At 46.3% G+C, this 20,814-nt stretch overlaps 1 protein-coding gene across 7 annotated transcripts in view; it reads right to left on the reverse strand.

Moving 5' to 3' along the window:
• Positions 1-20,814, reverse strand: part of KIF26A (kinesin family member 26A) — a 130,754-nt gene that overhangs the window by 65,106 nt on the left and 44,834 nt on the right. For all 7 annotated transcript variants that reach the window (XM_039538428.1, XM_039538427.1, XM_039538430.1 and 4 more), the window contains one exon: positions 20,090-20,590. In XM_039538428.1, coding sequence (XP_039394362.1) covers positions 20,090-20,590 — 501 coding nt within the window. The remainder of the gene's footprint in view (positions 1-20,089; positions 20,591-20,814) is intronic.

Raw genomic sequence — 20,814 nt, forward strand, 5'->3', positions numbered from 1 at the left:
ACTCCATGTAGACCCTTTTTTACTACAAATTAAAATTACAGGGCCAAAGCCTGGCCCCCATTGAATTTCACAGACATTTCTTCATGGAGTTCTATAGAACTGGGATTTATGCAACAGTGTTTGTGGCTAGCAGGAGAATCAGACCTTTAAATTACATATTATTACAGAAGCAGCAAAGATTTATGAACTACTGGATTTTCTGTGCAGCCACTTCTTAATCTAAAGCTAAAAGTGAAATCTGCACAGCTAACTTGATACTTCATGGAATTTCAAGGCAACAGATAACAGAGATTTATGATGACTCCGTAGAATCTGTTAACTGGATAACCTTTTTTGCACCACATTTCTAAGGGTATGGCTACACTTGCAAGTTGCAGCGCTGGTGGAGGCTTTCCAGCACTGCAATTAGTAAGTGTCCACACCTGCAGGGCACATCCAGCGCTGCAACTCCCTGGCTGCAGCGCTGGCCGTACACCTGGCTCAGCATGGGGAATAAGGATTGCAGCGCTGGTCATCAAGTGTGGCCACACACCAGCGCTGTTATTGGCCTCCAGGGTATAAGGATGTATCCAAGAATGCCCGTTCAGCCACTCTGCTCATCAGCTCAGGCTCTACTGCCCTGGCCTCAGGTGACCCGCCCTTTAAATGCCCCGGGAATTTTAAAAATCCCCTTCCTGTTTGCTCAGCCAGGTGTGGAGTGCAATCAGTGAATCTTTACAGGTGACCATGCCTCCACGTGGCAAACGAGCCCCAGCATGGAGCAATGGCGAGCTGATGGACCTCATCAGTGTTTGGGGGGAGGAATCTGTGCAGGCACAACTGCGCTCTAGCTGTAAGAATTATGATACCTTTGCCCAGGTATCAAGAGCCATGCTGGATAGGGGCCATGAGCGGGACACACTGCAGTGCAGGGTTAAAGTAAAGGAGCTGCGGAGTGCCTATTGCAAAGCACGCGAGGGAAACCGCCGCTCCGGCGATGCCCCCACGACCTGCCGTTTTTACAAGGAGCTGGACGCGATTTATGGGGGTGACCCCTCTGTAAATCCGAGGACCACGATGGACAGTTCAGAGCCAGTAGAGGAGAGGGAGGTGGAGGGGGAGATCCAAACAGACAGTGAGGCTACTGTGGTGGGGGGAGACACCCCGGAGTCCCAGGAGGCATGCAGTCAGGAGCTCTTCTCAAGCCAGGAGGAAGCTAGCCAGTCGCAGCACCTGGAACTTGGTGCAGAAGAATCACAGGAGCAGATCCCAGGTAAGCAGCTTTTATTGCAATGCAAATGTTTTGGGAGAGGAGGGGGGGTGGTATGGCTGCATGCTTGCATGCCTAGACGTGGAATATCCCATTGATGTGGTCTATCACGTCGCGGTAATCTGCCTCTGTAATCTCTTCAAAAGTTTCAGCAAGAGCATAGGCAATGCGCTTGAACAAGTTTAAAGGGAGAGCCAGTGTGGTCCCTGTCCCAGTCAGGCTAACACGTCCGCGCCACTGTTCCAGGAGGGGTGGAGGGACCATGGCTGCATACAGGCAAGCTGCATAGGGGCCAGGGCGGAATCCACATTGTTGTAGGAGACCCTCCCTTGCTTCCCAGGAAACACGCAGCAGGGAGATATCTTCAAATATTAACTCCTGTGTGAAATGGAGGGAGGCACAGTGTTTCAATGCAGGTCCCAACAGCAGCTTCCTGCCTTTCCCAAAGCCCACAAACAGCAGTGCACCCATGAACCAATAAGCCCCCTGCCCAGGCAAACCGCGGCAGGAACACGTCTCCCAGGTTTTATTAACTTCTACTCTACTGCTTTACCCTCACTTACCATTTCTGCGAGGCTGTGAATTCTCTAGGTGTGTTTGAAATGTCTGAGGAATGCTACAGTGTGAGACGGGAAACTAATTCACTGAGATTATACACAATGCAGGCTCTCTTAAAATGTATCATTTGCTGTATTTTTATAGTGTCCTTGAATAGTCCTGGACCGGCCTTAACAGCGACTGAAAAAAAACTTCAGAACCTAAGGAGGAAGGCTAAGAAAAGCAAGGAAGACTTTGGTGAATGCAGTTCTGAATCAGTGTGCAAGAGACAATAAAACTACGCAGGAATGGAGAGGCAAAATTCAGCACTGGAAGGAAACAGAAAGCAGGAGAAAGGAGTTGTCGCTGAAGAAAACCACGAGGCAGCTTATAAACCTCATGGCGCGCCAAACAGACTGTATCCAGTCACTGGTAGCCATGCAGGCAGAGCACTACCGTGCCAACCCCTCCCACTCCCAAAGCTCTTTCCCTTGTGCACCAATGTCAGCTCCAAACCCCGTTCCCCAGCATCCAGGTTCTTACCTACAGCACCACCAGCTGCCCCTGACACCTGTACGGTCACCTATGAGCCCAGAGAACTACGACCCTTGCCCTCTGCACTCAACCCCCATCACCATGCAGCATTATAATCCTGAAGTGCACAGCACTCCTGGCAGTACATATACAAACCTATGAATGTACAGTCCAACAACCAACCCCCCTGCCCTTTTACTTTTTTTTTTAAATAAATGATTTCTTTGATTATGAAACGGTTTTTATTATTGCATAAAGTGAAAGATAACAAACCCCAAGGAAAACACAGGTAACAAACCCCAAGGAAAACACAGGCACTTAAAAGCACTGTAACCAGTGCAGTTCACTCCCGGTCAAGGCAAAAACCATTACTGTTGGCTTTCAGCCTCAAATTCCTCCCTCAAGGCATCCCTAATCCTTGTAGCCCTATTGTGGGCATCTCTAGTAGCCCTGCTCTCTGGCTGTGCAAATTCAGCCTCCAGGACTTGTACCTCATTGGTCCATGCCTGGCTGAATGTTTCACCCTTCCCTTCACAAATATTATGGAGGGTGCAGCATGTGGATATAACCGCAGGGATGCTGCTTTCCCCCAAGTCTAGCTTCCCATAAAGCGCTCGCCAGCGCCCCTTTAAACGCCCGAAAGCACACTCCACAGTCATTCGGCACCGGTTCAGCCTATAGTTGAAACGGTCCTTGCTCCTGTCCAGCTTCCCTGTATAGGGTTTCATGAGCCAAGGCATTAACGGGTAAGCGGGGTCCCCAAGGATCACAATGGGCATTTCAACGTCCCCTACTGTGATCTTCCGGTCTGGGAAAAATGTCCCGTCCTGCATCTTCCTGAACAGGCCACTGTTCCGAAAGATGCGTGCATCATGCACCTTTCCAGACCAGCCTGTGTAAATGTCAACGAAACGCCCACGGTGATCCACAAGTGCCTGGAGAACCATAGAGAAATACCCCTTCCGATTAATGTACTCGGAGGCTAGGTGGGGTGGTGCCAGAATAGGAATATGTGTCCCATCTATTGCCCCTCCACAGTTAGGGAAACCCATTTCTGCAAATCCATCTACAATGTCCTGCATGTTCCCCACAGTCACGGTTCTCCTTAGCAGGATGCGATTAATGGCCCTGCAAACTTGCATCAAAACGATTCCCACGGTCGACTTTCCCACTCCAAACTGGTTCCCGACCGACCGGTAGCTGTCTGGAGTTGCCAGCTTCCAGATTGCAATAGCCACCCGCTTTTCCACCGTCAGGGCAGCTCTCAATCTCATGTCCTTGCGCCGCAGGGTGGGGGCGAGCTCAGCACACAGTCCCATGAAAGTGGCTTTTCTCATCTGAAAGTTCTGCAGCCACTGCTCGTCATCCCAGACTTCCATGACGATGTGATCCCACCACTCAGTGCTTGTTTCCCGAGCCCAAAAGCGGCGTTCCACGGTGCTGAGCATGTCCGTTACCGCCACAAGCAATTTCATGTCACACGTGTCAGGCAAATCCAGATCATCGTCAGACTCCTCACTGTCACTTTGGAGCTGAAGGAATAGCTCAACTGCCAAATGTGATGTGCTGGCAACAGTCATCAGCAAAGTCCTCAGCAGCTCAGGCTCCATTTCACACAGAAAGCGTGCTGCACTCGCAATGGCAAGAAACGTGGACGGGAAAACTGTGACTGCTGGGAAGTGAAGCGATGCACCACGGGGCGTTGGCACAGGAAGCGGAATGACCCACACACTTCCTTCCCCTTCCCACAATACTTAGCGCCAAAATCGGACGAGGTGCTCTGTGAGATAGCTGCCCACAATGCACCTCTCAGTAAAGCGCTGCAAATGCTGCAAATGTGGCCACACTGCAGCGCTGGTAGCTGTCAGTGTGGCCACACTCCAGCGCTGGCTCTGCACAGCTGGACGACCAGTGCTGCAACTTTCAAGTGTTGCCATACCCTAATCTTACAGTAGATCGCATCTCTTAACAGCTATTCATTTAATACAGCTCTGTTGCTGAATGAGATATTTTTATGTCTAGTATGCATACAATGAAAGTGGATTTCTCATTCCTTCTTTGAAGCTATTATAGCATGTGGCCCTATATAGATAATGGGCAACAATGCAGATATATACCCACCAACTCTTACCCCTTTCAAAATCCACAGGCCTAAACTTCCAGAACTGCCTAGTGATTTTGGACACTTCAATTTTTTAAGTCCTCAACTTGAGAGGTCTTACTGGGGCCTGATTTTCAGAGGGTAGATGCTCAATACTTTCTGAACATCAGTCCCCTCAAGGGGTCTCCAGTTCAGCACACAAAAGCTGCAGTGACCAAAAGGTCGCTTTTGAAAATTTAGCCTGCAATTTCCTAGTAAGTGAAATGATTTTACTCCTTGCTCTTAGAGAGAGATTTGTATCAACCAACGACAGGTGGGACTCAAAGGAGAGTGCATTGATTCTCGGAAAGGAAAAAAAAATGAGAACAAGGCATGCACAATAAATTAATCAGTGAAATAGTGTATTTAAAGACAATCCATACCTTTCCATTAAGTCTTTAATTACTTAATTAGTATTCTTAAACTCAGAGGTAACATCAGTTTTGACATATATTGACAGCGAAAAACAAAAAGGTTCTTCAAAGCTTAGGATTCCTTTCAAATAGTGTTTGCACCACCTTGAGGGTCCCAGAGCTCAGGCTCCAGACCAAGCCGGAACGTCTACACTGCAATTTTACAGCCCCATAGCCTGAGTGCAAGTCAGCTGACACGGACCAGCTGCAGGTGTTTAACTGCAGAATAGACATACCCTTAGTGACTTAGGAGTCTAAATTCCATTGACTTTCCATTAGACTTAGGAGCCTAAGTCCCTAAGTCAGTTTGAGTATAAATCCCAGCCTAAGTGCCTAAATCCCTTTGAAAATGAAACTTAGGCTCCTAAATCAGTTAGACATTGTGACACTGAGCACAACAATGCCTAAATACCTTTAGAAATTTGGGCCTTAGGCTCTTTTTAAAATGTTACCTTAAGGGCCAGATTCACTGCCCAATGGTATCTGTGAAAAGACTCCCACCTAAATTAACAAGCATTGGATCAGGCCCTAAAAGTGCTTTATTAGTGTTAGAGAACAGTAAACACTACTAGTGTTTGGCACTAGAAGTGGTCTGCTCCTGAAGTGCTGATTCTAATTAGGGATTGACTTCCCATTCCTTGGCTGTGCTGATGGGTCACAGGAGACCAGAACTGATTGCAATGAGTGCTTCATGCAGGGGCAGGCTCAGCATCCGCCCAGCAGGGAATGCTCCCAACAAAGATGGACACTCACAACCGCCCAGGGAGCCTTTTAGAGAGAATGTTTTCTAACTAGGTGTGAAGCAAAGAGGGAGGGGAGGGAAGGGACAGAAAGGAATGGTGGCAATATGATTGGGAGAAAGAGGCAGAGAGAGGTAACGGGGAGGAGGGGATCAGGGAAGGCAGAGAACAGGAATGTGTTTGGTGTCTACAGTCCTGCTAGCAAAGAAATTCTCTAGGCCATTCTCTGATAAGCAAGCAGAGAGGCACAAATGGAGCGTGGGAGGAGAGAGAAGCCAGAGATGAAAGAGGAAGGAGAGAAAAGCAGAAAAGAAACAGCGAGCATAAGGAAAGGTAGACTGATGCACAAGTAAGTTCTGCCAGTGCCAGCCATCAGAGAAAAGAAGTGGTGCTGATTCAAGGGATGCCAATTCAGGCATTAGGAAATAGAGCAGGTCCAAGTCACTCACCCTGAGGTAGGAAAACTAAAAACAAAAAACTTGGGGAACCTCCCATTCACTGCAATTTGTCACAAATAACAATTTCAGACTAATTTCAGCTCTGGGCCCTGAAGGATTAAAGCAAGATAATGAAAGGAGGGGTTGCTTTTAAATAGTGAGAATTACCTCATCCACAGTGCTCTTCTGAAGGATGTATTTTGAAAATATCATTTTACAGGGGAATGGGAGCAGGTTTGTTGATTGTTGGGGCCTTTTTTTAAACTACACAAGTCTGCACAAGGAGATGACTTCAATAGGCTGCTGAAAGGGAACTGTGCCTTCGCTGTTTACTAAATTTTCATAAATCATTCATGATCAAGTGCAGAAATCACAACCTTGTCATTATAATGTGTTACTGACTGCACTGAATATTTTAACTGCCACAGGCTTCTGCTCCACAAGATTAATGGTTCCTTATAAAAAAATAAAAACCTTAACCCTTTGGAAACTGAATAATCCCCAAGGGAGAGATTTCCACAACTGCTCAGCATTGGATTTAACTCCGCTCCCTCTATAAGTCACACACGCATTGACTTCAATGAAAGCTGAAGTAGGCCAACACTTTTGAAAAAATCTTACCCCATGTGTTTCACACTTCAAGACTGGCTGCCATTCAGGGATCTTATAGGCATCCCTAGAAGGTGCTGTGGCAGGGGAGAAAGCTGGCCAGTGGCTGGAGCAACCAGGTCGGGACTCCTGACCTAACCTGCCCTCTCGCTGTGAGGAACCTCTCTTGGCAAGACCTGCTAGATTCCAGGACCAGTCATGAGGACATGCAAACAGCAAAGTCACAAACAGTGCTCTTTGACTTCCAACAGGAGCACCGTGGCCAAATGTTTTGAGATGCGAATAGTGGCAATAAATTTTGTTTTTTAAATTAGAAGATTGAAATACGACAGCGATGGGAGCCTTAAGGAGAGTATGGGGTGAGCACCAGGAACCTGGGAGCATGGAGAGGTGAAGAAACTGAGGCACCCTAGCAATTCTTGCATAGCCTCTCAGTGTTGTGCTTGTACATTCTTACACATCCCACCCCATCTCTCACCCCAGTTAGCAGCAGAGCACAGTTGGGATGGAGCTGCTGTGAGGGTTTCTATCTATCTTAGGTATTCATAGGGTACCAATCATAGTAATAGCCAGATATCAATCACTACAATAAGGAGTTTTTAAAAGACTAATTCAAAATTGATGGCTCAAACTCCGGCTACTTGTCTTCTTTAATGCGTTTGAAAAAAGGCCTTGTAATTCTTTACACGACACCAGGGAGCAGGCTGGTTTAAGGGCATAACAGGCAGTTCCACTGAGGCAGAGGTAAAGGTTTTGCAGCAGGTCTGTTGAAGCAGGTGGAAGATGGGGCACCCAGGAGCATGAGTCCATCCATCATAGAAGGGGAAAGAACCAGCAAGGAGATGTCTAAATGGGCAGGCAGGGAAGCAACCAGAATCAAGTGGGGAGGGATTAGCAAGCGAGGGGGTAGAGGGTGAGCGGCTGCTCCAATTTGCTTCAAGGGGCAGAACAAGCCGAAGATGGTGTCACATGTTCCCACCCCTCACTCTGCAGGTACATTCACTAGGGTTCTGGAGCACCAGGGAACTGAGCCCTTTCTCTGTATACGAATACATGGATCACTGCTCTCTACTGTGACCATATGGCAGGAGCTCAGGAAACATCTGCATAGTTTTAAACACATCAGACTCTTCCAAAACTACATTGTAGATAACTTCACAGTATATCAGATATCCAGGTACATAATTTGGTTATAGGTAGACAAAATCTTAAGTAACAATTACAGCTCTAACAAGCTCTTAACTTTTATTAATAAAAGTTTTGAGGTCCAAAGCCAAAAATTCAGCCAGAATGTTTCCAGTCTCTGGACACTGACCTTTGTCCATTGTTTCATAGATGCCAAGGCCAGAAGGGACCATTGAGATCATTCAGTCTGACCTCCAGGATAACACAGGCCACAGACTTTCACAGAAATACCCCAAAAGCCAGCCTGCTGTTGCTGTGCTCCAGTGGAATAGTAATTGTAAAATCATGTGCATAAACTGGCACTGGGGACAGAGAAGAAACAAAAGTTGAGATATAAAAGCTTACACAGATGAAGAGAGAAGGACAAATAAATGTGTGGACAATAAAATAAAGGTAGAAGAAAACCAGAAAGGAAAATCCCAAGAAAAACGGATGGAGGTATAAGAGAAAGGAAAGAGATAGGATTTCTAAACATAAAAACCAAAAGGTAGCTTCATATGGGAGTGAAGTATAAAAAAGGACACAAATTAAAGTGGATGGGTCCAATTGTCCTCTCACTTAATGAAGTTTTACATACATGTAACTCTACTCACATGAATGGAGTTATTCCTGATTTACACCAGCATAAGTGAGATCAGAATTGGACACGGTTTCCTTTCCAAACACCAGGCCAATCTTGCAAGAATTCTGCATGCAGAATTCCAACACAAGACAATGCGGATTTTGTATGTGGAGCTCTTGCAGGATTGTGCCTGTGGTTTTGCATTGGAGTTTGCGGGGCTTTTTCCCCCTTTAATCCAATACGTTCCACTTTAAAACTACAGTGGTGACAGCTAATTAAATTGTCAAAATTGCTTGGCCTAACAAGTTTGCATCTTGTATAAGCTACTGTTTGTACATGAAATAATGATAAATAATTTTACCCAAAAGCAATTCACACTATGACCTACTACCATTAACTGGAACAAATGTGACGTAAACCACTATCTGGGTAATTCTCAGACTGTAAACCCTCCTTTCCCCCAAGCAAGGATGAAAGGGTGCACACAGCTTGGAAGTGAAATTTCTCCCGTTCAGACTGATATAAAGGTACCATGAAGTAAATGCCCATTTGAACTGAAACATGTTTGGGATAAACTTTTTACTAGTATGTTTCCAGTGGGACTTGTTATAAACCAGTAGGGCCGTTTCTAACTAAAATACACTACTGTCGCTGTTTTACGACCTGCAGCTGTGGTCTGCCATCTCCCGTAATTTGTGCCTAAACCTGCAGTGTCAGCCTTTTATGTGCATCACATGCTCTCTGTGAATCAAATACAGAATTATCCCAAAAAAGGCACCACTCTAGCTACAAATGGAGTTTATAACACCTCACTATTGTTTCACCCTGAAAATTACACCAGGAAAAAAAGCAGAGAGGTAGAATTTAGTAGAAATAGGAGGGTCTGTCCACCATCTCACACAGCAGTACATCAAGCTACCTCACAGGAAACTCAAATTCATGAGCAAACTCAGGGCCCTCAGAATTTGGATTAACGTTAGAGGTTGAGGGCTCAGTCCTTGCACCCACTGAAGTCACTGGGAATGTTGTAACTGAATTCAATAGGTGCAGGATCAGATGCTGAGAGAACAGAAGTGGGGCCTGATTCTTCACGCTCATGCACTTTGGGCCAGATTTATGCCTGTGCTGGTGCAGGGATGGAGAGGAGACAGCTTGTGTCTGCCTTTGCTTAGGGTCTTATGGGGGCTATTCCTGCCCCTGGCACAGGCTAGGGCAGCTCTCAGGGCTTGTGCCTCTGGGGCTCCGCAGGGATCATAGATGTAGTTTTGGAGGGTGCAGGGGGGCACTGCTCCCCCAAACAGAGGAAAGGCGTGTGGGGGGGGTCACGTGCCTTTCACCACCACCCTCATTTCTGTGAGTGCAGAACTTAGGGTTGCCAACTTTTTAATCGCACAAAACATCCTTGCCCTGCCCTGCCCCTTCCCCCTACTCACTCCATCCCCCCTCCCGCCATCACTCGCCCTCCCCCAGCCTCACTTTCACCGGGCTGGGGCAGGAGGTTGGGGTGAGAGCTCCAGCTGGGGCCAGAAATGAGGGGCTCCGAGTGCAGGAACAGGCTCAGGGCTGGGGCAGAGGGAGTTGGGGTGCAGCTGGGGGTGTGAGCTTTGGGGTGGGGCCAACAATGAGGGTTTCGGGTGCAGGAGGGGGCTCTGGGTCTGGGCAGAGGGTTAGGGTGCGGCAGGGGGAGAAGGCTGCAGGCTCTGGGAGGGAGTTAGGGTGCAGGAGGGGGTTAAGACCTGGGGCAGAGGGTTGGGCTGTGGGAGGGGGTTCACATCACGGGCTCTAGCTTACTTCAGGCAGCTCCCAGTCGGTGGCGCAGCGGGGCTAAGGCAGGTTCTCTGCCCGCCCTGGTTCTGCGCAGCTCCCAGAAGCGGCTGGCATGTCCAGCTCATAGGCAGAGGGACCGGGGGGCTCTGCACGCTGCCCGCACCCGCAGGTGCCGCTCCCTCAGCTCCCATTGGCCGCAGTTCCCAGCCAATGGGAGATGCAGAGCCAGCGCTCAGGGCGGGGGCACCGCACGGAGCCCCTGTGGCCGCCTCTATACCTAGGAGCTGGACATGCCAGCTGCTTCTGGCAGCCGTGCAGACCCAGGACAGGCAGAGAACCTGCCTTAGCCCCGCTGCACCACCAACCGGACTTTTAGAGGCCTGGCCTTCGAAAACCAGCACCTGGCAACCCTAGCCAAGGTGTCCTGCAGGGCTTGCTCTGCTCTACCTGAGTGGGATAGGTGAATGAGGGGGACTCTGTGCTTCCCATGCTGCGCCTCCCTCTGCCCCAGCATGTTTCGGCGCGGAGGGGGCGGGACAGAGCACCTGTTCTCCTGTGCTCTGGGTCCCCGTCTCGGCAGCTGGATGCCACCTCCTGGGGCCTAGTGCCCGCCGCTCTACTGTACAAAGGTGAATGCCTGCAGGGGGGCAGGAGGAAGAAAGAGAGGAGAGGATGAGGAAGAGAAGGGGATACAGGAATGGGGGAAGGAAGAGCAGGAGCCAGGCATGTGGAGTCCCCTTATTAGCAGCCACCGCCGCCCCAGCAGGGAGGTGGTCACAGCTGCACCTCATCAGCAACATGGCTGCAGCTGCCGGTGCTGGGGTGGCTGCCAGTAGTAGCTGGGGTGCCCCTGTTAAGCCGTCAAATTCCCGCACCCCCTCCCCCCCAGCAACAACATTCCAGGTACCACTCCAGGCAGGGGAGAGAGCCAGTGAGCCAAGGAAACTGGCTTCAGTATTACTCCTGGGAGAATTCTGGGCCAAAAAAATAAAAATTCTGTACACAGTATTTTTAAATTCTGCATATTTTATTTGTCAAAATAACACTACATAATCATGCTTGTTTCAATTATTTTGGTAATTTATTTCAAAATACCTGTCAGCAAGTATGTCTGTAACAATACAGACACACACACAACAATTCCCCCAGGAGCAGAGTGTTAAAGAAATCCCTATGACAACCCAGTTCCTGTTTCTCTGCCCCCTCCCCACCCAGAGCCCAGCCGGGGGGGCCAGAGACGTACAACCCTCCCCCAGAATGCAGCCGCGGCATGCCCCCATCCAATACACCCAAACTCCCTCCCCCTGAGACCAGCCGTGGGGGACCCCCAGCCCACATATCTGCACTCCCTCCCTCCCAAAGCCCAGCCATGCCCCCCCCATCTCAGACACCCTCCCCCTACAGCCCAGAGCCCAGCCGTGGCCCCGCCCAGCCCAGACACCCTTCCCCTAAGACCCAGGGATCCAGAGGGAGAAACAGCCTGTTGCTGGGTCCCAGGCTTGTGTGGAGTTTCCTTCGCCATCGTCTCCTTCCCTCAGGGCATGCTGGGAGCTGCAGATGCTAGGAATTCTCTACTCTCTCCCTCTCCCGTACCCGCCGCAGTATATTCTATGTGCAAGCTAGTCTCTGCCAAGTCCAGCAGCCCACAGTGGCAGCCAGCAGCCCATTTCTGTGCAGGAAAGGAAATTATGCACAAAAATATTAATTTCTACAAAATTCTGCATTGTGCAGTGGTGCAGAATTCCCCCAGGAGTGCCAGCATGCCCATGTGTGTGCATGCATGTGCATATCCACTTCCCACACACCAATACAGAAGTCAAATTATGCCTATGGCAGGGGTGTGGGGCTACCACAGTAACTACTCCTTATCCACCCCCTGAAATGCCCGCTTCTCCTCTAGCCAGCCCACATCCCTGCTTTGGAATGCCGCTGATGCCAGAGCTGCTGCAGACATTCCCCTCCAGGGCATTCCCTGGGGAGGAATGTCTATGCCTGTCCTGCAGCACTGAAGCTAGCACAAACAGACAATCAGGCATTGAGGAATCTAGCCACTCATGCAAAGTGGGTGTAAAACACTACCATTCTCATTTAGCAGCATTCTACCGCCACTTCAGACAGGTGTAAATGGCCACACCCAGTCCCACCCAGTGGAAAATCAGCTCTGTACCACTCAGTATTCAGAGGAAGCTCTTTATTACCTCTACCAGATAATTAACACATTGTCAAATAAACTCTGAGAAACCTGTGTGCCCTCCATAAACCAGGCACACTGAGATTTAGGATCACAGAGGAAAAGGCAGCCCCAAATGAAAGGAGTCCCTGCTGGATCTTCTCCCTGTTAAAATCACCACTTTGTGGGGGATGGATTGCAAACAGTCTCAGTAGGGTAAACAAAGCCTATGCTCCAATAACTGGGATCCATCTGCCACAAGAAAACACTAGAAAAACCCTCACCTGGCATGTTTTATCAACACACATTAGAAATGAATGCAGCTTCCCAAAGCCAAAATGTGGCTGCTCCGCCAGTCACTGTTTTAAACTACCACTTTGGTCACAATTAAAAATGGAGTTTACCAAAATCTACAGCCCGTGGTTTCTTGGCTGACTCCCCTGACCAAGGCCAGCTCTAGGCACCAATTAAGGAAGCAGGTGCTTGGGGCGGCCAATATCAAGGGGCGGCACTCCGGTCGCTACTGGGGCGGCACGTCCGGGTTTTCAGGGTGGGTCCCTCAGTCCCTGTCAGAACAAAGGACCTGCCGCCGAAAGTGGAGTGGCGCGATCACGCTGCCATGGCTTTTTTTTTTTTTTTTGCCACTTGGGGCGGCAGAAAACCTGGAGCCGGCCCTGCCCCTGACTACACTGACAGAAGTCGATAGTTGAAAGCAAAGGGAGGCATTTTCAAGCCTATAATAATATACATTTACATCAGTTTAGGATTTGTTTTCCCCACATAAAACAAATCAGAGGAAAGGCCCTTCCATTAGTGCAAATTTCCAATACCCTGACATTTCTTTAAGGGAAGGGAAGAAAGATGGTCATATATGCAAGGCACAGAACTTTGAAGCACGAGACCCGGGGTGGCCTGCCTCTGGCTCTGCCACAGACTTCCCATGTGATTTTGGGCAAATCACTTAATCTCGCAGTGCCTCACTCCATCTGTAAAATGGAGATCACGATACTTTCTTACCTGAGAACATCCTCATTAATATTGTGAGGCGCTCAGATATTCTGATGAGTGGCACAGAAATACCAATAAAGAAAATAAAAGGCAAAAATGGGAGATACTCATTCCTAATTTCTATTTTGATCATGCTTGGGCCTGTGTGTTAAATTTAACTACTTTAAAGAAAACAATTTTAGGGACCAACCTTCCTGTCAGGTACCAGAGTACATGCCACTGTTCAGCTAGTATCGTGCTTAAAAACATACAAGCTCTGGCCATCTCAAGGGAGAACTGGGCCCTTAGCACACACAAATCTACTAAACAAGGCTCTGTGACAGGCCTAAAATTTATGCTTCCATCTGGGCTACATGCATGCTGACTCCTCACTAAGTCAGTCAACCCAAGGGAGTTTGGTCAGTAGGCAAAGCCATAAAAGAGAAAGAACACTGGAGTTCCAAGTCAAAGGATGGACAGTTCATATGCATGCAGTGCAACTCCTTTATCGTCAGTGCCCTCCTTAGTTACCCCACTGGAGCCAAGCAGCTTGTGGACTTTATTACTGCCCGAGAGCTCAATTAACACAGATGCACAGCAATTTACAGTTCTTGATCAGGGTTTTGCTGGGTTTTTTTTAAACCAGACCAGTGTCTTTCTAACCTTGGTATGTTAGCAGGCAGTGTGGGAATTCACACATGCCACCTCCGATCACTGGAGAGTGTCAAAAGTGATGCAAGAGATCACTGCCAATGCATGGATGGACAAACCGGTCCTTCCCCACTCAGTCTTCAGAGAAAGAGTTCCTTCCCCTATCTATCCCCTACCTATCCAGCTATTTACACAGCCCTCACCACCATCCTATCTGAGCTCCTACCATGATAAATCATTTTTAGTTTGAGGTGACAGAATGGGTGTTGAGCCACTTGGTAATAGTGATCATAATATAATTAAATTTAATATCCCTGTGGTGGGGAAAACTCCACAGCAGCCCAAAACTTTAGCATTTAATTTCAGAAAGGGGAACTACACAAAAATGAGGAGGCTAGTGAAACAGAAATTAAAAGGTACAGTACCAAAAGTAAAATCCCTGAAAGCTGCGTGGAAACTTTTTAAAGACACCATAATAGAGGCTCAACTTAAATGTATACCCCAACTTAAAAAAAAAAATAGTAAGAGAACCAAAAAAGATCCCCATGGTTAAACAACAAAGTAAATCCTTTAAAAAGTGGAAGATAAATCCTAATGAGGAAAATAGAAAGGAGCATAAACTCTGGCAAATGAAGTGTAAAAATATAATTAGAAAGACCAAAAAAGAATTTGAAGAACAGCTAGCTAAAGACTCCAGAAGAAATAGCAAAAAAAAATTAAATACATCAGAAGCAGAAAGCCTACTAAACAACCAGTGGAGCCACAGGATGATTGAGATGCTAAAGGAGCACTCAAAGACAATAAAGCCATTGCGGAGAAACTAAATGAATTCTTTGCATCAGTCTTCACTGTTGAGGATGCGAGGGAGATTCCAAAACCTGAGCCATTCTTTTTGGGTGACAGATCTAAGGAACTGTCCCAAACTGAGGTGTCTTTAGAGGAGGTTTTGGAACAAATTAATAAACTAGACAGTAATAAGTCTCCAGGATCTGATGGTATTCACCCAAGAGTTCTGAAGGAACTCAAATGTGAAATTGCAGGACTTCTGTCATCTGTAACCTATCATTTAAATCAGCTTCTGTACCAAATGACTGGAGGATAGCTAATGTGATGTAATTTTTAAAAAAGGCTCCAGAGGTGACCCTGGCAACTACAGACCAGTAAGCCTCATTTCAGTACTGGGCAAATTGGTTGAAACTATCATAAAGAACAAAATTGTCAGACACAAAGATGAACATAATTTATTGGGAAATAGTCAACATTTTTTTATAAAGGGAAATCATGCCTCATCAATCTAATAGAATTCTTTGAGGGGGTCAACAAGCATGCGAACAAAGGATATCCAGTAGATATAGTGTATGTAGATTTTCAGAAAGCCTTTGACAAGGTCCCTCACCAAAGGCTCTTAAGCAAAATAAGCAGTCATGGGATAAGAGAGAAGGTTCTCTCATGGATTGGTAACTGGTTAAAAGATAGGAAACAAAGGGTAAGAATAAATGGTCAGTTTTCAGAATGGAGAGAGGTAAATAGTGGTGTCCTCCAGCAATCTGTACTGGGCCCAGACCTATTTAACATATTCATAAACGATCTGGAAAAAGAGAAACAATGAGGTGGCAAAATTTGCAGATGATATAAAACTACTCAAGATAGTTAAGTCCCAGGCAGATTGTGAAGAGCTACAAAATGATCTTACAAAACTGAGTGACTGGGCAACAAAATGGCAGATGAAATTTAATGTTGATAAATGCGAAGTAATGCACATTGGAAAACAGAATCCTAACTATACATATACAATGATGGAGTCTAAATTAGCTGTTACCACTCACGAAAGAGATCTTGGAGTCATTGTGGATAGCTCTCTGAAAACAGCCACTCAATGTGCAGCGGCACTTAAAAAAGCAAACAGAATGTTGGGAATCATCAAGAAAGGGATAGATAATAAGACAGAAAATATCATATTGCCTCTATATAAATCTATGGTACGCCCACATCTTAAATACTGTGAGCAAATGTGGTTGCCCCATCTCAAAAAAATATATATTGGAATTGGAAAAGGTTCAGAAAAGGGCAACAAAAATGATTAGGAGTATAGAATGGCTTCTGTAGGAGGAGAGATTAATAAGACTGGAACTTTTCAGCTTGGAAAAGAGAGGTGACTAAGGGGAGATATGATAGAGGTCTATAAAATCATGAGTGGTATAGAGAAAGTAAATATGGAAATGTTATTTATTCCTCCTCATAATACAAGAGCAAGAAGCCACCAAATGAAATTAATAGGTAGAAGGTTTAAAACAAACACGAAAGTATTTTTTCACGCAACGCACTGTCAACCTCTGGAACTTGCCAGAGGATGTTGTGAAGGCCAATACTATAATGGGGTTCAAAAGGGAGCTAGATAGATTCATGGAAGATAGGTCCATCAATGGCTATTAGCCAGGATGGGCAGGAATGGTGTCCCTAGCCTCTGTTTGCCCAAAGCTGGAATTGGGTGACAGGGGATGGATCACTTGATGATAACCTGTTTGTTCATTCCCTTTGGGGCCCTGCCATTGGCCACTGTCAGAGGACAGGATACTGGGCTGGATGGAATTTTGGTCTGACCCAGTATGGCCGTTCTTATGCAAGTCAGAAAGGAAAAACCTACTGCTGTGTGTTAGGACAAGGGATTTGCTCAGTGAATCCTTTGATGTCACTCCCTCAAGCCTGATTGCAAACATATGGCAACTGGGCAAGGCAGGATGACTCCATCCCCTAGGAGAAGGTCAAATTTGGGCAGCCAGCCTTCGTGGTTGCACAGCTGGGGAGAGCCTTAGAGAGTCGAACTTAAAAGAAGGGCTAACTTTGGAGAAGAACTAAATATAAACTCAAGATAAGCCATATCTTTGTGTAACACAGTTAAGAAATATACATGGATTTACTTCTCTAAAAGTGTTTTGTTTTAAATCTTACAAGTACTACTTTAAGATTCAAGGCAAGCCTCTAATTATTGATTCTTAGTTACACTGGGAAATTACCTCATCTTAGTCTTAAAATTCTATTTATAAGCCTAATAATCTCATCATTGATTACTGTGAGTGTATTCTAATTATAAATCCATTATCTCCCCAACAATGAAATAAGATCAATAATGCCCATAAATGAAAAAGGAACTTAAATGCATACATTAATGTCATTTCAACTAGCATTATTTTATACATCATCTAGAACCATGCTACAACATTAACAATAATACGATAAATCTTTTTCAATTAACATAGTTGATTTGACACTATGTTCTGTAGAGTGGCAATAAATTCCATTAAATATACATATATGAAATTCATGAGAAGTCTAGGCGTTCTAGCTACATACTGTAAATTCTCTATTTTTTTAAAATTCAAGTGCTGGAACTGACCCGCTGCGTCATCCAGAGGCATTGCTGCCGAAATGCCGCCGATTTTCAGCAGCGACACCTCTGGATGACGCTGCGTGTCAGCGGCGACGCCTATTGACGTTGCCGCTTGTCGGCGGCGACACCTATTGACGTTGCCGCTTGTCAGCAGCATTTCGGCGGATGCTCGTCTGCCACCACGGTCCTCCGTGGCTCGTCGTCTGGCACCCACCAGATGAAAAAGGTTGGGGACCACTGCTCTATGACCATACACTCTGGGGCTCTTTTATCTGTAACCTTGAGGGGTTGCATCTCTGCCACAGACTTGCTGTGTGACCGTGAGCTAGTCACTTAGCCTCTCCATCGCCCAGTCTTTAAAATGGGGATAAGACCCAATTCACATGCTGTACTGAGTTGAGTGTTAATTCATTAATACACGTAAAGGACATTGAGCTCTTTGAATAGAGAGCTACTACTTAGTGTAGTAAACACATTATTTCAAGAAGGATCCTCTCTTATGCATCCTGTATATGAACTAGAGCTGGCCAAAAGTCAGAATTTCCAGAATTTTAGCATTTCAAAATTTGGTTTCACTCCAAAACATCAAATGATCCTTTCTGGTCTTAAACCCTATGAATCCGCATTTTTCAAAATTTTCCTCACAATCCATAAATCTTGCAGAAGTTTCATTTAAAAAACATCAATACATGGTGCTTTCAAACGAAGTGTTCTCCCCGGGACAGGCAGCTGCTGAGTGAACTTCACATTCTTCTCAGTCTCACTGCTGCTGTTGCATTCCATCTGGCTTGAGAATAAGGAACCCCTGGGGTCTCAGCCCTCAGGCAGTCCACATGGAGGGACTGCCATGGAGCTGCAGACCCTGGAAACCTGTCCCAGAAGCTCAGGGCTCCTGGCTCTGCAGTAATGCACTTGGAAGCCGTGACACTCCCACAGCGGGAAGGCTGAAAACCTCTAAGGCCAGGTATGGTGGGGGTGCCCAAGAGCCATGAACCCAAGAAGCCTGGAGTCCCCAGCTGGGCAGTCTGCATGCCAGGACTACCCAGCAGCCCACCAGGCAAGCTTAAAGGGAACCAGGCAGAATTCCCCAGCAGGCTCCCACCCTCCAATAACTGTTTCCTCATTTCATCACTCTCCTGTGACATATACAGAATTTGAAAGACAGCACACCATTATACACAATATTGTCTAGACTTCTACCCGGTATTTAGATTGGCCTTCTATACAATACCTTTCATTCATACAGCACCTTTCCATGCAGAGGTTCCCAAGGTGTTTTAAAGACCCAAATAAGCTAGTTTCTGCTTTTTATTTTTTTATCACTGTAACTATATGGTAAATCCATGACTGCCTGAGGCAGCAAGCCGGGGGCGGGGCGGCGTGCCGGTTGCTGTGAGGGTGGCAGTCAGGGAGCCTTCGGCACGTTTCTGCGGGAGGTCCGCCGGTCCCGCGGCTTTGGCAGCAATTCAGCGGTGGGACCTCGAAGGCACCCTGACTGCCGTGCTTGGGGCGGCAAAAAACATAGAGCCACCCCTGGGTAAATCCATCTGACTTCCATGGCGATACTGCAGATTTACATCAGGGTAACTGAAATCAGGATCTGTCTGTATAATCATTTCACCCACCACTGAAAGTCAGCCCCCTCTAGGATGCAAACACAGTAGCCCTTCTGTAACCACAACATTACAAAGCAGTGTTTTTAGAAGGCAAAGTGTCCTGCTGAACTTGGAGCTCAATCAGCTGAAGCTACCAAACAAATTTAGGCCATGATTATGTGCAAGGATGTAAACTGATATACAGTAGTATGCCAAACTGAAGCTGAAATCTGTCCAGAGCCAACAGCTCCAATCTTGCAAAATCTGCTACAGGATATTTAAATGGCCACCAGTGGACTTCAATTTGTATAGATCTCATCTAAATGGTGGCATCCCCAACAGCACAATGATGGGGTATTAGGTCAGTATGAAATTTTACTTAAAAAAAAGAAGAGTGTCCCCTACATAGCAAACAACTTTTGGTCCGTTTTCTTGAGGATCTTTTAATGACCAATACTGATCATACAAAATTGGTAATGGACACTCTTTTCAAGGTAACAAGCTTCTCTATATAGGACTTTTTTCCAAAGACAGATGTTCTATGTTCTAGAGAGATGCATACAATACAGGAGTTGTTTAAAAACAGACATCACTGGAATTCAGAGTCAAAAATACAATGATCTTAATGGGCACAAAGCAACATACTAACATTCTGAATAGCCTTTTTCTATAGTAGTAACTGTCCTGCAATAAATTAAACTTCAGAGTTCCTATATCTCCACTACCATATACGAATAACTTCCACTGCATTCAACTGGGCTCCAGAAGTTCGGCATTATACTCAGAATCATGAGTCAAATTCATCCTTGGTATAACTCCCCTGAAGTTTATGGAGTTATGCCACGGATGAATTTGGCCATTGGTGTTTTTTAAACCTAGACACTTGGTCTGTGAAAGTTAAGATCGCCATCTGTTATAGGCAAAGCTGAAATGTGTGCAAAGAGATTTGCAAGAAGGTTGTTCTATCACCTGAGATCAGAAGCAAATTAACTGTTATGTACACTGGGAAAAAAAAAACATTTTAAAGCTCCTTTCAACTCTAATTTCTCGAGACACGGTTCACAGTAATTTGAGCTGATTCCCTAAAAAACTAATAATCATTTTATCCGAGTTGCCAGTACTTACTAGACAAGCTTGGGGAAGAAAGCTGTTCACCCTGGAGATACTCCACATCCCCTCAAGGTATTGCTGAGCCTGGATAGTCACGGAGCTCAAAGCACCACTGAGGCCGCTGGGAGCCACAGTTACTTGAACACTGGAGTTTGGAAAACTGCTTGTGCCTTGAGGCCATCCAAGTCCCTTCTTTCTCTCTGTCCCAGAGAAAAGGTTAGTTGATTTTCCGGACGGTCTGCCCACCTGCCCAGCAACAAGCGGCAAATCCCTTTGGGATGACACAGTCACCATCCTTGGTAAGACACTGGTCACTCCTCCAGAGCTTTGAGGGAGGCTGGGTACTTCTTGATAGCTGGCTTGATTAAGCGTGTGGATCATTTGAATGGCTTCCTGCTTCAGCTGATTCAGGTGGGTGGCGCAAATTTCACATCTGCTCTCTCCTTCATTCCTGTTTTTCTGTAAATAGTCAGGCACTTGAAGCTTATCAAAAATTAAAGCTGATAATCTTGGGTCCTAAAGACAAAAAAAAAGAAAGTAGAAAAGAGAAAATCAGTCCAAGACAAACACAGAAAAAGTCCACAACTCACTCTCCATTCTTAGTGGTACTTGTAGTGAAGGTATCTTGCTAACTCTTCTGCTTCAGCTGAGTACCCTGCCAGACTCACAGCCCATAACTGATTAATCAGTCATAAGCAGCTTCATTTGTATAATGCCCAGCATGAAAATTATTATCAGAG

Source organism: Mauremys reevesii, linkage group 4 (genome assembly GCF_016161935.1).
Source record: "Mauremys reevesii isolate NIE-2019 linkage group 4, ASM1616193v1, whole genome shotgun sequence".
Lineage (NCBI taxonomy): Eukaryota > Metazoa > Chordata > Testudines > Geoemydidae > Mauremys > Mauremys reevesii.